This window comes from Rhinatrema bivittatum, chromosome 2, assembly GCF_901001135.1.
Source record: "Rhinatrema bivittatum chromosome 2, aRhiBiv1.1, whole genome shotgun sequence".
Classification (NCBI taxonomy): Eukaryota; Metazoa; Chordata; class Amphibia; order Gymnophiona; family Rhinatrematidae; genus Rhinatrema; species Rhinatrema bivittatum.
This window is the reverse complement of record NC_042616.1, coordinates 481,601,271-481,617,155: the sequence shown is the minus strand read 5'-3', so window position 1 is coordinate 481,617,155 and position 15,885 is coordinate 481,601,271. Positions and strand designations below refer to the sequence as shown.

Below are 15,885 nucleotides of genomic sequence, written 5' to 3'. Positions count from 1 at the left end.
AATAAATAAATAAATAAATAAAATGCTTTTAATCTATGGGTTTATTTTATATTTGTCTATCAATAATCTTCAAGAGTCAACAATTACTTATAACTACCCTGTCACACACCTTCTTGATGCTTCTTTTGAACTAATTTCCTGTTATTGTATCAAATAAAAAAAATTTTTGCTGAAAATTTATAGGTAGAAGCTGTAAAACTAGAGATCATGATATGAAACTCCAAGTGGGTAGACTGCAAATATCTTTTCACGGAAAGGGTTTTGGATGTATGAAATGCTCTCTCAGAAGAGGTGGTGAAGACCATGAAGGGTAATGGAATTCAAAAGGGCATGGGATAAACACAAAGGATCCATAGTGACTAGTGGAGGAAAATGAAAAAAATAACATAACCTCTGTTAATTTTAGGAGCAACAAGGCCAATGTTCAGTAAGCCAGGGTAGTGGACAAGTTAGCCAGATAACTTGTCCTATGCATTCAGAATAAAAGTCCTACTAAATATACTAGCTAAAGTTACCTGACTACATATAGTGTTTGAATATGGCTGGTTAGGCCTAAAGTTATTAGGCCTTGTGTGGTCTGATAACTAGCTACTTAATCAGATATCTTCAAAAGATATCCAGTTAAATTGCCATCCTTTAAAAAAAAAAAAAAAAAATCCCATAAAACAAAACATCTGCAGGCCTCTTGGGCCAATTCCTGCCCCCGACCACACACATTAAAACTCACCCATTGGCCAGAACTTCCCCACCCCCCCCTCACTGAATTGTCTATAATAAATATATCTCTTTCTGTCAGGCCCAGCCCTCCCTTCCCACTAGATATACCTTAAATATGGCCACTTAATGGGATACCGTTTGAAGACATTCAGTTAAGTAACTAGTTATCCAGCCACACAAGGCCAGAAAACTTTAGAACTGCTCTGAAGCAGGTTTAAAATTATCCAACTAACTCAGACAGATATATCTGAAATTTGGCTAAGTTGGCCAGATAACTAAACCCCTCTCCAGAATGCCCCCCCTGAAACATTTTTTAAACTGGTTAAATTACAGCCAGATAATGACTTATCCAGCTATAATTTATCTGGATAAGTGGTTAAAATAAGGCAAAACTTGTCATTTAGATCGATAACTTGTGAATTATTAATTTAAATGGCTTTTGAATATTAACCTCAACATTTCTGCATGGCAGTTACTACCCACAGCAGACAGCATGGGGTAACCTGTACAGAGAAGCAATTACTACCCTAAGCAAATTGCTAGGCAGATTGGTTGGACCATTATGGTCTTCATCTGCCATCAATGATTCTACATACTCTTCATATATGTCCATCTTTGGGAAGAACTCAGACTGTGGATCACAGATGTCTGCTATGTTCCAACCCTGGAGAAAAATGTTATCATACACTTATGATGCAGAAGCAAACTGTGGTGGCATCAGGTGGCAACATAAATAGGGATTGAAGTTTATGATTGTGTCCACTTTTGTGAGGACTTTACTGTTATGGAAGAAGCAGCCAAAAAGACAAAACAAATAAACTATAGGAGATGCAATAATGAAGAGAACAACATTGGGAAATAACCATGGGAAGAGAGAGGTGAGGCTGAATGATTACAAAGCAAGGCTGTTTACCTGTAATCAAGCTTTTTTGTAGACAGTAGTCATAACGTGTGGGAGATGTCATCTGGTGGTACCAACACTGACTCAGGACTCAGAGCTCAGTAAAGAGCATGTGTGAGTTCCCACACATGCACCTTCTCTCATTGGCCCCTCAGTCTCTTCCAGACCTTAAGCCAGGGGTCGGGAACCCATGGCTCGCGAGCCAGATATGGCTCTTTTGAGGGCTGCATCTGGCTCGCGGACAAGTGTCGCCACACTTCGCGGTTCCCCGCTGACCCAGCTGCTCCCCGGTCCTCCGCCGCCCGGGCTTAAAATGCTGTCAGCCCGGGCGGAACGCGGCAGGACAGCTGGAGTCAGCGGTACCGGCGTGCTCTCTTCTCCTCCCCCCCCCCCCGCGGCCCGGAAGAGGAAGTGGAGAGCATCGGGTGCCTGCGCGGGAAGAAGAGACCACACTAGCGTGGTCTCTTCTTCCGCGCAGGCACCCGATGCTCACCACTTCCTCTTCCGGGGCGCGGGGGGGGGGGGGGGGAGAGGAGAAGAGAGAGTCAGCGGCACGACTGGAGTCAGCCGGGTGCCTGCGCGGGAGTCATCGGGTGTCAGCCGGGTGCCAGCGCTGGAGTCATCGGGTGCCTGCGCGGGAGTCATCGGGTGTCAGCCGGGTGCCAGCGCTGGAGTCATCGGGTGCCTGCGCGGGAGTCTTCCCGCGCAGGCACCCGATGCTCACCACTTCCTCTTCCGGGCCGCGGGAAGAAGAGAGCACGCCGGTGCGCTCTCTTCTTCCCGCGGCCCGGAAGAGGAAGTGGTGAGCATCGTGTGCTTGTGCGGGAAGAAGAGGCCACGCTAATGTCCGACGGGAAGAAGACTGCAGCGCGGCTCGGAGGAAAATGAAGAGTTTCAACCGCGACCGATGGGACTCCGCCTTCGCCTCCGCGAGGGCTGAAAATGAAGGAGGTTAGCGTTGGGAGGAGGCTGCTGCTGCCGCGAGTTCCCGGGGTGGGGGAGAGAGAGAGTGAATGAGCGAGCAAGCATGTGTGTTTGAGATCCTGTGTGTGTGAGTGAGAGATTGCATGTATGTGATTGATTGAGAGCCTGTATATGTAAAAGAGAGTATGTCTGTGATTGAGAGCCTGCCTGTGAGAGAGCGAGCATGAATGTAAGTTTACCATTGGGAACCTGTATGTGTAAGTTTGTGATTGAAAACCTGTTTGTGCGAAAGAGTATGTGTGTATGATTGAGATCCTTTGTGTGTGAGAGAAATCATGTGTATGTATGATTAAGAGCCTGTGTGTATAAGTAAGATAGATATCATGTGTGTCTGTGTCTGATTGACAGCTGGTTTAGGTGAAGGAGTATGTGATTGAGAGCCTGTGTTTCAATGAGAGAGAGAGAGACCATGTGTGTCTGTGTGTGATTGAGAGCTGATTTAGGTGAGGGAGCATGTGAGTATGTGATTGAGAGCCTGTGTTTCAATGAGAGAGAGAGACCATGTGTGTCTGTGTGTGATTGAGAGCTGGTTTAGGTGATAGAGCATGTGAGTATGTGATTGAGAGCCTGTGTGTAAATGAGAGAAAGAGAGGACATGTTTGTAAGCATGTGAATGAGAGTCTGTGTGTGAGAGAAAAAGACAGCATGTATTTATGTGATTGAAAGCCTGTGTGTGTGTGTAAGCGTGAAAAGATAGACAGCATATGTGTAAATGTGTAATTAAGAGCCTATATGAGAGAGAAAAAACATGTGTATATGTGAGTACTGAGAACATGTGTGTATAGGTGTGTCATTGAGAGCCAGTGTGAGAGAGAGTGCTGGTATGTGACTGAGAGAGGAGAAAGTTCCAAGCAAACCACCCCACCTCCTGCTAATTCAGAACAATCTCAGGACACCTGGATATCAAACGTTCCCAGGTATGCAGAGCAAAAAAATTTTTGTATCCTTATTATTTTTCATTACTGGATCTTTGTGTCTGCTATTTTGAAATATTTTGTTGGTATCTGGAAATGTTTTATATGAGTTTTTAATTATTGGATATTCCACTCATCAGCTGTTTCGAAATATGTTCTTTTTGTTAGTACAGTTTTACTGCTGATGATTTTATATTTCTCGATTTGTTTTATAAGGATGGGTGATGTTTCTTTTTTCCTTTGTTACACTGCATACAGAGACTCTGGCTTGTTGCAGTTTCCAATTCAGTTTTTTCTGCATGCTTCTTGTTATGCGTTTTGGTCTCTTTATTCTATGTTAGGTGAGGGACAGCACGTGATTCAGGTGAGGTTTTCTGCTGGCGTGTTGTTTCTGTGTAGGACTCTATAGCAGCCTGACTTGGTCCGTTTTCCTAATAGGAGATGTATTGGTGTCTTAAGGCCTGGTGTAATATTTTCAGAGACTTATTGTACATTAAAAGTGTGATCTTACATAAAATGCACATATTTACTTGTATTTAGTTTTAAACATATTGTATGGCTCTCATGGAATTACATTTTAAAATATGTGGCGTTTATGGCTCTCTCAGCCAAAAAGGTTCCTGACCCCTGCCTTAAGCGATAGCTAGACAGTCGAATCTCCAGGGAGGCTGTTGGGTATTTATAGCTAATTCATCCTGCTGTCTACAGAGAATCCAGTTTACACATAAACTAACTTGCTTTTTCAGCTGACAAGCAGGCATAAATTAATCATTATACATGGGGATTCTCAAGCTGAGTACATATTTAAGACAACTGATCCCACCAGGTGGAGAGTAGACTACTGCGCAGAACTGCTTGCCTCCATTTACTAGAACATGCTATCCAGGCAGTAATGGGAAGTGAAGGATTAAACAGATGACCAAGTAGCAGCTTTGCAAATGTCTTCAAAAGATGAATCCCTGATATGAGCCACTAAGTCACCATGGCTTTCATTTGATGAGTCTTGACAAGAGTATATAATCTGTAAACCAGTCAGCATATAACAGTATGTTGTATGGATTGCTAGCCATTTAGACAGAGTTTGTTTGGCAACTGCCCTTCCCAATTTATTTGGATGAAAGGACAAACATTTGAGAAGCTCAATGGTGAGGCAAAGTCCTCTTTAGGTAATATGTCGGGATCTCTTCCAGAACAAGGAGTGAAGAGCCTGTTCTCCTTTGTGTACATGTGGTCTTGGAAAGAATGGAGGTAGCAAAATAGCTTAATTAATGTGAACCTGCAGATAATTTCAGAAGAAATTGGGGAGAATTCGTAGAACCATCCTTTTATGATAAAACTGAAGGCAAGGGGAATATGAAACCAGATCCTGTGTATTTCACTTACTCTTCATGCTGAAGTGACAATCATGAGAAACAACACTTTCCAGGGGAGAAAGTTCAAATCCACTGACTCGAGAAGCTCAAAAGGAGGTTTCATGATCTGAGCTAAGACTACACTGAGGTACCAAGGCAAAGAATATTTCCTGTCTGGAGGTTTGAAATGTCACAGATCTTTCATGAACTTTGATACCAAAGGGTGGAGAGAGAGATTGGAGCCCTTTCCACTTGCTGGTGATATGCTGCAATGGCATGGAGATGAACTTTGACTGAAGAAGTGCTAAGGCCTGAGGCCGAGGCAAAATAAGATGTAGAAGCAAGTCACTCAGCCACAGGAGAAGGGATCCAGTTCACTCTTCCTACACCATGTTGAGAACCTCTTCTATTTGAAATAGTAGCATCTTCTAGTTGAAGGTTTTCTGGCAGAAATCAGAACTTCATCCATCTTTTTGGGAAGGAATAAGGAGGAGACTACTTGGTATTAAACATCCACATTATTGAGGACAAGTTCAAATGGCAGAGCCTACCTTCCTCTTGCATGATGAGAGATGGAGACATTTCCAATGGAACTGGAGATTAAATTGACAGAGGTATGCAATGTGGATACTGCACAAAAATTGCTTGAAAAATATTCACACATTACAATAATCCTTCAAATAGCAAATTCTTAAAAAATTGGAGGAAAAGACCTCATAAACCTGCTCCATGTAAAGACACTGCAAGCTCGCACACTTACTAAAATACTAAACCATTTGAGGGAATATTGTAATTTGTGAATATTTTAAAGCAATTTTTGTACATTATCTGAGGTTTTAGTTGCTTTGTGTTTTTGATTGTGAGATATGGATATCACACATGCTGAAGATTATCCTCGTTTTGTCCTGAAGGATCTTCTGGATAGTCCTTGTGATCACAAGACTTGGTGGATATATATATATTGTGATGTGGTGCAGCCCGGCCGCAGGCAGGAGCTGCCAAGCCACCTTAAAAGCAACGCGAGTACCAAACCCAGACAGCAGGGGGCGCAGGGAAAGATGAGAAGAACTACGAATCCCAGGTTTCCTGAAACACCACCTGACTTGGGAGGAGAGCCTGAAGGTGAACAGGTGTTAGACATAGACCATGATGAGCTAGACACTGATGAGTTCATGGAAGTGGAGGAAGAGGGTGTGCCCACTTGGTGGGAATGGCCACAAAAGCCCAACTCTTGGGAGTCAGAAGAGGAAGAGATGGAGGTAGGTTCAGGGGGAGAAGAGTCCTCCAGTTCGTATATGGATACTGAGTAAGTTGGGGGAGGGGAAGTACACTCCGGAGGCTAAAGGGAAGGCCAGGGAGGAGGGCTCTAGAGGGGCCTGTTATGTTAGATCTGGTAATATGCGCCGGGCATAAGAAACAAATGGTTACTCCCTAAGAGGCCTGCTGGTAAGAAAACCGGAAGGCTGGAAGGGGATGGGAGGAAGCCTCATGTACAGGTTTGTGTTATGTTATAAAGTGCTTGAAAGGAACTAGCGAGCTCTCGGTGTTGTCTTTGGGGATTGGGGAAGGGGTTCACCTACCCCCAACCCTGCTTGAAGGGAGCCTCGGAGCCCCGCCAAACCAGGGCCAGCGGAAGCACGGACCCAGGGATTTGCGTGAGTCGTCCAACTCTCGAGGCCTCGTTCGCTGGGACGGAAGGTGGAAGGGCGATACCTGAGGCCCCAAGGACGGTGAGCAGTGACACTATATATATATATATATATATATATATATATATATATATTGGATTAATATTCCAGTCTAGCACGAAAGGGTCAGGGGCTGATCTGTATCTGTTCAGATGCATAGCGCAGAACTTCTCCACCTTTCTGTTGTCTTCTGAAGCAAATCAGATCAATCGCCAGGATTTCCCAGCAACTGAACAAGTCTTCCCTGATTCCTTGATCCAAGGACCAATTGTGCGATTGTAACACTCTATTGAGGCAGTCTGCCAAAATATTCTGAATTCCTGGAAAGTAAATTGTCTGGACATGGACATTATGATGTCCTGCCCATGACTAGATTCAGAGAGCCTACTAAGCAGGGGCATTAAAGGCCTGTACCGCCTCACTCATTTATGTAGAACATGGCCATTTTGGTGCCCATCTAGACAGAAATTATCTTTCTTGAAAGAAGGTGAGGAAAAGCCCTTAGAGCCCAGAGGATGGCTTTGTAGTTCCAGGTGATCGATTTGTAGATGATTTTCCATCCTTGGGTCTACATCATTCCAGGGTATACCACCTACCTCTTGGTGGAAGTATTGGTAAGAGAGTTACTTGATGCAGTGGAACTTACAGCAGGAGTTTAGAACTTCAGGATTCATCTGCCACTGAAGAGATGCTCTCAACCTGGGGATCATGGAGATCTGGTAGAGTAATGGCTAACAATGCTGATCCCATAGGCTTCAGGAATCCCACTGAAGGCAACATATGTGCAGACAAGTCAAAGGAATCACGTGCACCACAACTGCCATGTATTTGAGAAGGACCAGGACCAACCTTGCTGAGGCTTGGTCCTGTTGAAGGAAAGATTTTATTAGGCTCCAATAGGTGGGTGGACTGCAGGAAAATATCAGCCCAGGGGATTTTTTCAAAAGTGGCCCATAGGGTAACTGACTCCCTTGAGTGCTTTCCCTTCAGCACGTGTTTCAACTGTTTCTAAAAGTATGCAAATCTGAACTTGTGGGGTATATCATATGATCTGAAGGCTGATAGTATTGAGCTAAAAAATCCAACATTATTTTTTTTCCCCCCTAAATAACTTAGAAGTAGAGCATACCCTAGACCAGGGGTGAGCAAACTGAGCTGCAATCCCTGTTTGATTCATGTAAATCGGTCCATGAAACAATGGCAGACAGGGAGGATAACTAAAACAAATGTGTGTAACAGCATAAGAACATAAGAAAATGCCATACTGGGTCAGACCAAGGGTCCATCAAGCCCAGCATCCTGTTTCCAACAGTGGCCAATCCAGGCCATAAGAACCTGGCAAGTACCCAAAAACTAAGTCTATTCCATGTAATCATTGCTAATGGCAGTGGCTATTCTCTAAGTGAACTTAATAGCAGGTAATGGACTTCTCCTCCAAGAACTTATCCAATCCTTTTTTAAACACAGCTATATTAACTGCACTAACCACATCCTCTGGCAACAAATTCCAGAGTTTAATTGTGCGTTGAGTAAAAAAGAACTTTCTCCGATTAGTTTTAAATGTGCCCCATGCTAACTTCATGGAGTGCCCCCTAGTCTTTCTACTATCCGAAAGAGTAAATAACCGATTCACATCTAGACCTCTCATGATTTTAAACACCTCTATCATATCCCCCCTCAGTCGTCTCTTCTCCAAGCTGAAAAGTCCTAACCTCTTTAGTCTTTCCTCATAGGGGAGTTGTTCCATTCCTCTTATCATTTTGGTAGCCCTTCTCTGTACCTTCTCCATCGCAATTATATCTTTTTTGAGATGCGGCGACCAGAATTGTACACAGTATTCAAGGTGCGGTCTCACCATGGAGCGATACAGAGGCATATATGTGTGTATACAGCCGGAAGCACATCTACACAAATATTTTATAAAACAAGCGTATCTCTATACCACAACAATTGCGCAAATATTTGCAATGCAATGCATTGAAACCACCTATATCTCTGGCGTTGAATGCACATACTTTTCCTACCTATTTTAAAAATATATGCGTGCTCATTTTACGCACGACAGTAAAATAAGACTTCTTCATGTAAGTTGGAAAATTTTAAAACATGCACACAGAAATTAAATTAACCAGTTTACCAATTAGTCCATCAATTCACCCAGTCCTTCTACAGGTCATTGAGATCTTCCCGGTTCATCAGCCTGAACTCCTTCAGGTCACCAAGACCACCCACCAAATTAGTTCTGCACAATAAACACGTTTAATATCACTTGCGCCAGATAATTAGTAGGTGTAAAAAATACGCAGTAAGTTGGCAAATGTACATACGTGTCTTTTAAAATAGCAAATTATGTGGGTATGTATTGGCCCTGCCCAGGAACGCCCCTATACTGTCCCTTTCTTATGCACATATAGGTGCATGCAAAAGTAAAGTTATGAACACATTTTCAACTTTTATAAAATATAGAATATGCGAGTAGATGCTACTTATGCACATATATGCTAATTTTTACACATCTAACATTTTAAAAATTCACTCCAGATAGTGTAACTGTGATGAACATCCAGGCCTTGAAGCCATTGACCATAGGGTTACTGACTTTGACCTTTTCCATATTCATTTAATTCAATTTTTTTTTTTTTTTAAAGAACTGAAAAGTTCTGTTTGAGGGGCTGCGAAACAGTGGCAGAAAAACAGAAGACACAACGAGGTAGTATAAGAGCACCAAGGTAAAGCAACAAACAAGTATAAAGAATAAGAAAACAAATACAGAATGATCAACATCAATTACAGCCATATCCACAAAAACAAAAAGCAAAATTAGATGCATGACACTTTTCTGATAAATAAGGTTGGCTGGAAAATACATAAGGAAATTCTTCATGGAATATTCTGAAGCATCAGTCATACATACCAGTGAACGAGACAGCCCTCACCTTCAAGTCGGCATTCATGAATAAACTTAATGCTTTCTTTAAAGTGTCTTGCCCTGAGAAATGAAAACAAATGTGGGTAATATACTAATTTTTTAAATTCAAAGCAGCAACCTATGAAAAAAATTATCTTAACATCTAAGAAGAACATATTCGGATCATATTTGGAAATATTTCTTAAGCAGCCCTCTGATGCAACATTGTATACCTATCTTATCAGATGCAGTACAACCTGTATTTGAGGCTGGGCACTATTATACAGATATAGAGGATTAAAATTAAAAATTGATACCACAAGGTAAGTAAATATCACGGGTGGTTATGATGAGGAAAGCAAAAAGGCTGAATGTATTATTGAACTCTGAAGGTGTTAGGTTAGGGTTCCCGCACATTCACACACACAGTTCTCCTCAGTAATTAATGCAAGGGTTCCTTTCATCTTCAGGTCAAAAAAGGGTTCCTTTCATCTTCAGGTCAAAAAAGGGTACTAAATCCAGTTCAGTAATTACTACTCACTGGGGTAGATTTTTAAAGTTCTGTGCGGGCGTAGATTTGTTCGCGCAACCCGGCGTGAACAAATCTATGCCCGATTTTACAACATGCGCGAGCTGCTGCGTGCATGTTATAAAATCCAGGGTAGGCGCATGCAGGGGGGTGCACAATTGTGCAACCTGGAGCGGCCTCGGAGGGAACTTTTTTCCGGGCCCCCCCCCCCCCACCTTCCCCTCCCTTCCCCTATCTAACCCACCCTCCAGCCCTAACTAAATCCCCCCCTACCTTTGTTAAGAAAGTTACGCGCGCCGGCGCACCATTCCCCGGCCCAGGGGCTGGTTCGGAGGCCTTGACCACGCCCCTGGAACGCCCCCGGGCTGGCACCACGCCCATGACCCTGCCCCGGCACGCCCCCCCCCCAAGTAAAGCCCAGGGACTTACGCGTGTTCCCGGGCTTTGCGCGTGCCGGCGACCTATGCAACATAGGCGCGCAAGTCCCCTGCGCGCGTAAATCCGGTTGGATTTACGCGCGCAGGGCTTTTAAAATCTGCCCCACTATGTTTTAGTCCAGGTCCAATCATCCCATTTTATTTCATAAGAACATAATAAATGTCATGCTGGGTCAGAGCAAGGTCGATTGAGCCAAGTACAGTGGCCAGTCTGAGTCATAAAGTACCCAGAAAATCCATAAACTAGATACAGTTCCTGTTACTCACTCCCAGGGATATTAATAGCTGTTTTAAATATCTACCTGGCTAATATTTTGTGGCCTTTTCCTCCAGGAACTTGTCCAAACCTCTTTTAAACCCCATTATGGTGATAATCTTAATCATATCTTCTGGCAACAGATTCTATGGCTTGACTGTGTGCTGAGTGAAAAAGTACTTCCTACGACTGTTTTAAGTCTGCTGGTTGTTAGTTTCTTGGAATGTCCCCTTGTTTTATTATTATTGGAAAGGATAAATAACCATCTTTTATTTACCTGTTCAATCCCCAACTCATGATTTTATAAACTTCTATCAGGTCCCTTTCAGCTGTCTCTTTTTCAAGATGAAGAGCCCTAACCTACATGTTGTCTCCTAATAGGGGAGCAATTCCACACCTTTTATCATTTTTGTTGTCCTTCTCTGCACCTTTTCTAGTTCTGCTATGTCTTTTTTAAGATAGGGATGACCAGAACTACATGCAAAACTCAAGGTGCAGTTGCACCATGGATCAATATAGAGCTTTAATACTCCATTCCTTTTCGGATCATTCCTAACATTCTATTTGAATTTTTTTTATTTTTTTTTTAAACTGCCATCACACACTGAACCGAGGATTTCAATGTGTTGTCCACAAGGTCCTTTTCCTTGTGGACAACACATTGTGGCAACTCCCAATACAGAACTCAGCATTGTGCACCTGTTTTTGGGATTATTTTTCCCTAAGTGCATTATTTTGCACTTGGTCACATTAAAATTTCATCTGCCCTTCAGATTCCAGTCTCCTCCTAAAGTACCATGCAATTCCATGCTATTTTAACAACTTTGAATAATTTGGTGTCATCTGCAAATCTGATCACCTCACTGGTTGTTTCCAGATCATTTATGAATATGTTAAACAATACAGGTCTAAATGGTACTCTAATGACTTTCTTCCATTTGGAAAACTGACCATTTAGTCCTACCCTTTGTTTCCTTTCTTTTAACCAGTTAATAATTCACAATAGGACACTGCCTCCCATCCTATGAATTTTAATTTCCTAAGGAATCTCTCATGGGGGACTTTGTCAAATGCTTTCTGAAAATCCGAATCCACTATAATCAACCAGTTTACCTTTATCTACATGTTTATTTACACCTATAAAAAAAAAGTTTAAAAGATTGGTAAGGCAAGACTTCCATTTGCTAAAACCATATAACTCTTCCCCATTATGGCATATCTGTTTATATAGCCAGTGATTTTGTTTTTAAGAATAACTTCTACCATTTTGCCCAGCACTGACATCAGGCTCACCAATCTGTGGTTTCCAGGATCATCCCTGGAGCCCTTTTTAAAAATCGGCATCACATTGGTCACCTTCCAGTCTTCAGGTGTTGCGACTGTTTTAAGTTATAGGTTACAGATTACTAGTAACTGGTTTGCAGTTTCATGTTTGAGTTCTTAAGGACATTGGAGAGGATGCCATCCAGTCCTTATTATTGATCTCTAGTTTATCAATTTGATCTAATACATTCTCCATTATCCTAGAGATTTGTTTTAGTTGCACAGAATCTTGACCATTAAAGAATGTTTCAGTTGTGAGCATGTCTCAAACATCCTCTTCAGTAAAGACAGAGGCAAAGAATTAATTCGGTTTTTCTGCAATTTCCTTGTCTTCCATGAATACCCTCTTTACCCATGTCTTCCATGAATACCCTCTTTACCCCATTGACTCCTTTCAGAGGTTTATTACTTAAAATATATTTGAGAAACTTTTTTTATATTAGTTTTTGACTGAGAAACTTCTCAAATTCTCTCTTGGCCAGTCTCATTAGTCTTTTACATCTAACCTTCATTTTTTTGAACAATTCCCTTTTGGATTTAACAGAATTCTATTTCATCTCCCCATTAAACAATGCTAGCAGTCATTGTTCTTCCTCAACCTTTTTTAATGCATAGAATACATTTTATTTGGGCTTCTAAAATGATATTTTTAAACAATGTTCACGCCTCGTAAAATTCAGAGCACAACCCAAGGCACTGGAGCTTCACTTCCTGGCTTCCACAGCACAGCCCTCAGCCATTAAGCTGTGGGAACACTAGATCTTTCTCAGTAATCTCTTCTTGAATCTGAGGACCAATCCAGATGTCAGAGGCTAACAATCGTCTATGGCTGCCTCAACTTAAGGAAGGTCTAAAGAAACAAACCAGAAACAGGTCCAATATTGCAGTAGCAACCAAGAAAAAAGAACCAGTAAACACCAAGGATTCTCAATTCTTTATTCAGCACTAAGCATCAGGCAAGCCCGACTCAGGCCGAGTTTCGCTCAATAGAGCTGCTTCAGGGGCATTGCTGAAAACACTTAGGGGCGGATTTTCAGAGCCCTGCTCGCGTAAATCCGCCCAAAACCGGGCGGATTTACGCGAGCAGGGCCCTGCGCGCCGGTGAGCCTATTTTACATAGGCTCACCGGCGCGCGCAGAACCCCGGGACTCGGGGGTTCTGCGCGCGCCAGAGGGAGGCGTAAATCCCCCGACAAAGGTAGGATGGGGGTTTAGACAGGGCCGGGCGGGTGGGTTAGGTAGGGGAAGGGAGGGGAAGGTGAGGGGAGGGCAAAGGAAAGTTCCCTTCTAGGCCGCTCCGATTTCGGAGCGGCCTAGGAGGGAACGGGGGTAGGCTGCGCGGCTCGGCGCGCGATAGCCTTGCGCGCGCCGATCCAGGATTTTAGCCGATACGCGCGACTACGCGCGTATCTACTAAAATCCAGCATACTTTTGTTTGCGCCTGGAGCGCAAACAAAAGTAGGCTGTTCGCGCTCGTCTGAAAATCTACCCCTTAGATGGGAAGTACTAAAGACCACCAAAGTGAGAAGGACAGAAAACGCAGCAAAAATAGAATTAAATCCCACGGCAACCAACGCGCCTTATTGAAAGTATCTAAGACAGCCAGCGAAAGCGGACCACAAACAGACGCCGCAGCGACTAGTGAAGCGCCAAACCGCTGGCTGTCTGAGATACCTTCAATAAGGCGTGTTGGTTGCCGTGGGATTTAATTCCGTTTTTTCTGCTTTTTCTGTCCTTCTCACTTTGGTGGTCTTTAGTACTTCCCAAGTAAGTGTTTTCAGCAATGCCCCTGAAACAGCTCTATTGAGTGAAACTTGGCCTGAGTCGGACTTGTCTGATGCTTAGTGCTGAATAAAGAATTGAGAATCCTTGGTGTTCACCGGTTCTTTTTTCTTGCCTCAACTTAAGGCCCTCTACATGTAGGGCACCAGTTTCCCCACAGAGCAGACCCTGATTCAAATTCCAACCAAAACATTTTTGTACTAATAGGTCACATGAACTCTGAGTAATTTTCATAGTGATCTGGCACAAATCCATATTTTTCTTTAACCCTGAGACTGGTAATTGATTGATTTTTAACATATAAAAGCATTCAGATGTATACAGGGTCAATTTCATTAAAATGCATTGGAAAATGGCTGGCCTTATGACTTAATGGCAGGGACCCAGGCTTCCCTTCCCTATGTCAACTAGGGCTGAGGATGCTGCAGAAGCAGTGCTCACTGTCCGTGGTTTGAAGGGGGAAGAATAACGGAGGTAAAAGTCATCACAATCCTAGATGTCATGTCTAGGGCCTATGATAGCAGGGTTCCAGAAGGAGCTGTATTACATGGGTCCCAGCTGAGGACAGTAGTTGCGATGACTTGGCTGAATTTAAAATACACATTCATTGACGCTTCAGATTGCTCTTCTAAATGTAACATCATCTCATATTACACTCAATCCAATATCACTATAGTCACACGTAAATCATAAAAATGTTTGAAGGACTCTATCAATGGAACACAATCGGGGTGTGAAATGTTCCTGAAAAAGGGATTTATTATTGTTAATGATTGAAATTCAACTAGATTGTAACTAAAAGAAGTCAATATTACTCTTAAGATCCGAGAAACTTCTAAGCGGCAGCATGTTTAAACATTTTTATGATTTACACGTGGCTATAGTGATATTGGATTAAGAGTGTAATATGAGATGATGTTACATTTAGAAGGGCAATATAGTCTTTTATCAGATGGATTAATGAGCAGCGTGTTGAATTCATTGTATGTATGGTGTGTGTAATAAATTGGTAATATAATAATATGCAATTGATGCTGCGGTTTTTAGCATGTTTGATATAGAAACATAGAAATGACAGTAGAAAAGGACCAAACGGTCCATCCAGTCTGCTCAGCAAGTTATGGTAGTATCTGCCATCTGTACAGGTCGCTCCCATACTTATCAGTTTCTCAGACTGTAAAAGTCAGGGCCTTTGTTTATTGCTGTCTGAGTCCATTGACCCGTTATCTCTTGCCGTTGAAGAAGAAAGCAATGTTGGAGTTGCATCAAAAGTATCAGGCTTGTTGGTTAAGGGTTGCAACAGCCGTATCAGCAAGTTAGCTCCAAGCTTGTTTTCCCAGACCATAAAAGTCAGGGTTCTTGTTGGCTGCTGTCTGAATACAATTCCCCTTTTTCTCTTTTCCCTCTGCCATTGAAGCAGAGAGCAATGATGGAACTGCAACAGTATGAAGGATTATTGGTTAAGGGTAGTAACCACCGCACCAGTAAGTTACCCCCATGCAATTTTTTCATTTCAATCCTCTAGCCTTTAGGGATCCACAGTGTTTATCCCATGCCCCTTTAAACTCTTTCACTGTTTTTGTGTTCATCACCTCCTCTGGAAGGGCATTCCAGGCATTCACCACTCTCTCTGTGAAGAAATATTTCACGACGTTGGTTCTGAGTCAATCTCCCTGAAGTTTCATTTCGTGACCCCTAGTTCTACTGATTTCTTTCCAACGGAAAAGGTTTGTCGATTGTAATTCATTAAAACCTTTCAGGTTTTGATTTAAGATTTTAACAATAGTTCATAAGATTGTCTAGAAGCTGGACAATGAATGGTTGGGAACAAGACTCCAGGTATATATATCTCAAAGAGAGTTACGATCGATGAACAAGGGTTTTTTGGTAATACCCTCTGTTAAGTAAGTTCACTCATGCATGATACATGAAAGGGTCATAATCAGTGGCAAGGCCAATACTCTGGAATGAATACCGGAAGAGCTATGGTTATTGAAAGACCAGAAATTGTTTGAAAGCATCTCTCTACTTTCTGTAAATTCCGTAGAAGGGATGCTCCAATCCACATCTGGAAGTTTAAAATTTCCTACGAGCA

The 15,885-nt window shown here is 42.6% G+C and overlaps 1 protein-coding gene across 2 annotated transcripts in view; it reads right to left on the bottom strand.

Annotated features, from left to right (window-relative positions):
- DUSP22 (dual specificity phosphatase 22) overlaps window positions 1-15,885 on the bottom strand; it is a 197,661-nt gene that overhangs the window by 16,439 nt on the left and 165,337 nt on the right. For both annotated transcript variants that reach the window (XM_029590525.1, XM_029590526.1), the window contains one exon: window positions 9,471-9,545. In XM_029590525.1, the coding sequence (XP_029446385.1) occupies window positions 9,471-9,545 (75 nt within the window). The remainder of the gene's footprint in view (window positions 1-9,470; window positions 9,546-15,885) is intronic.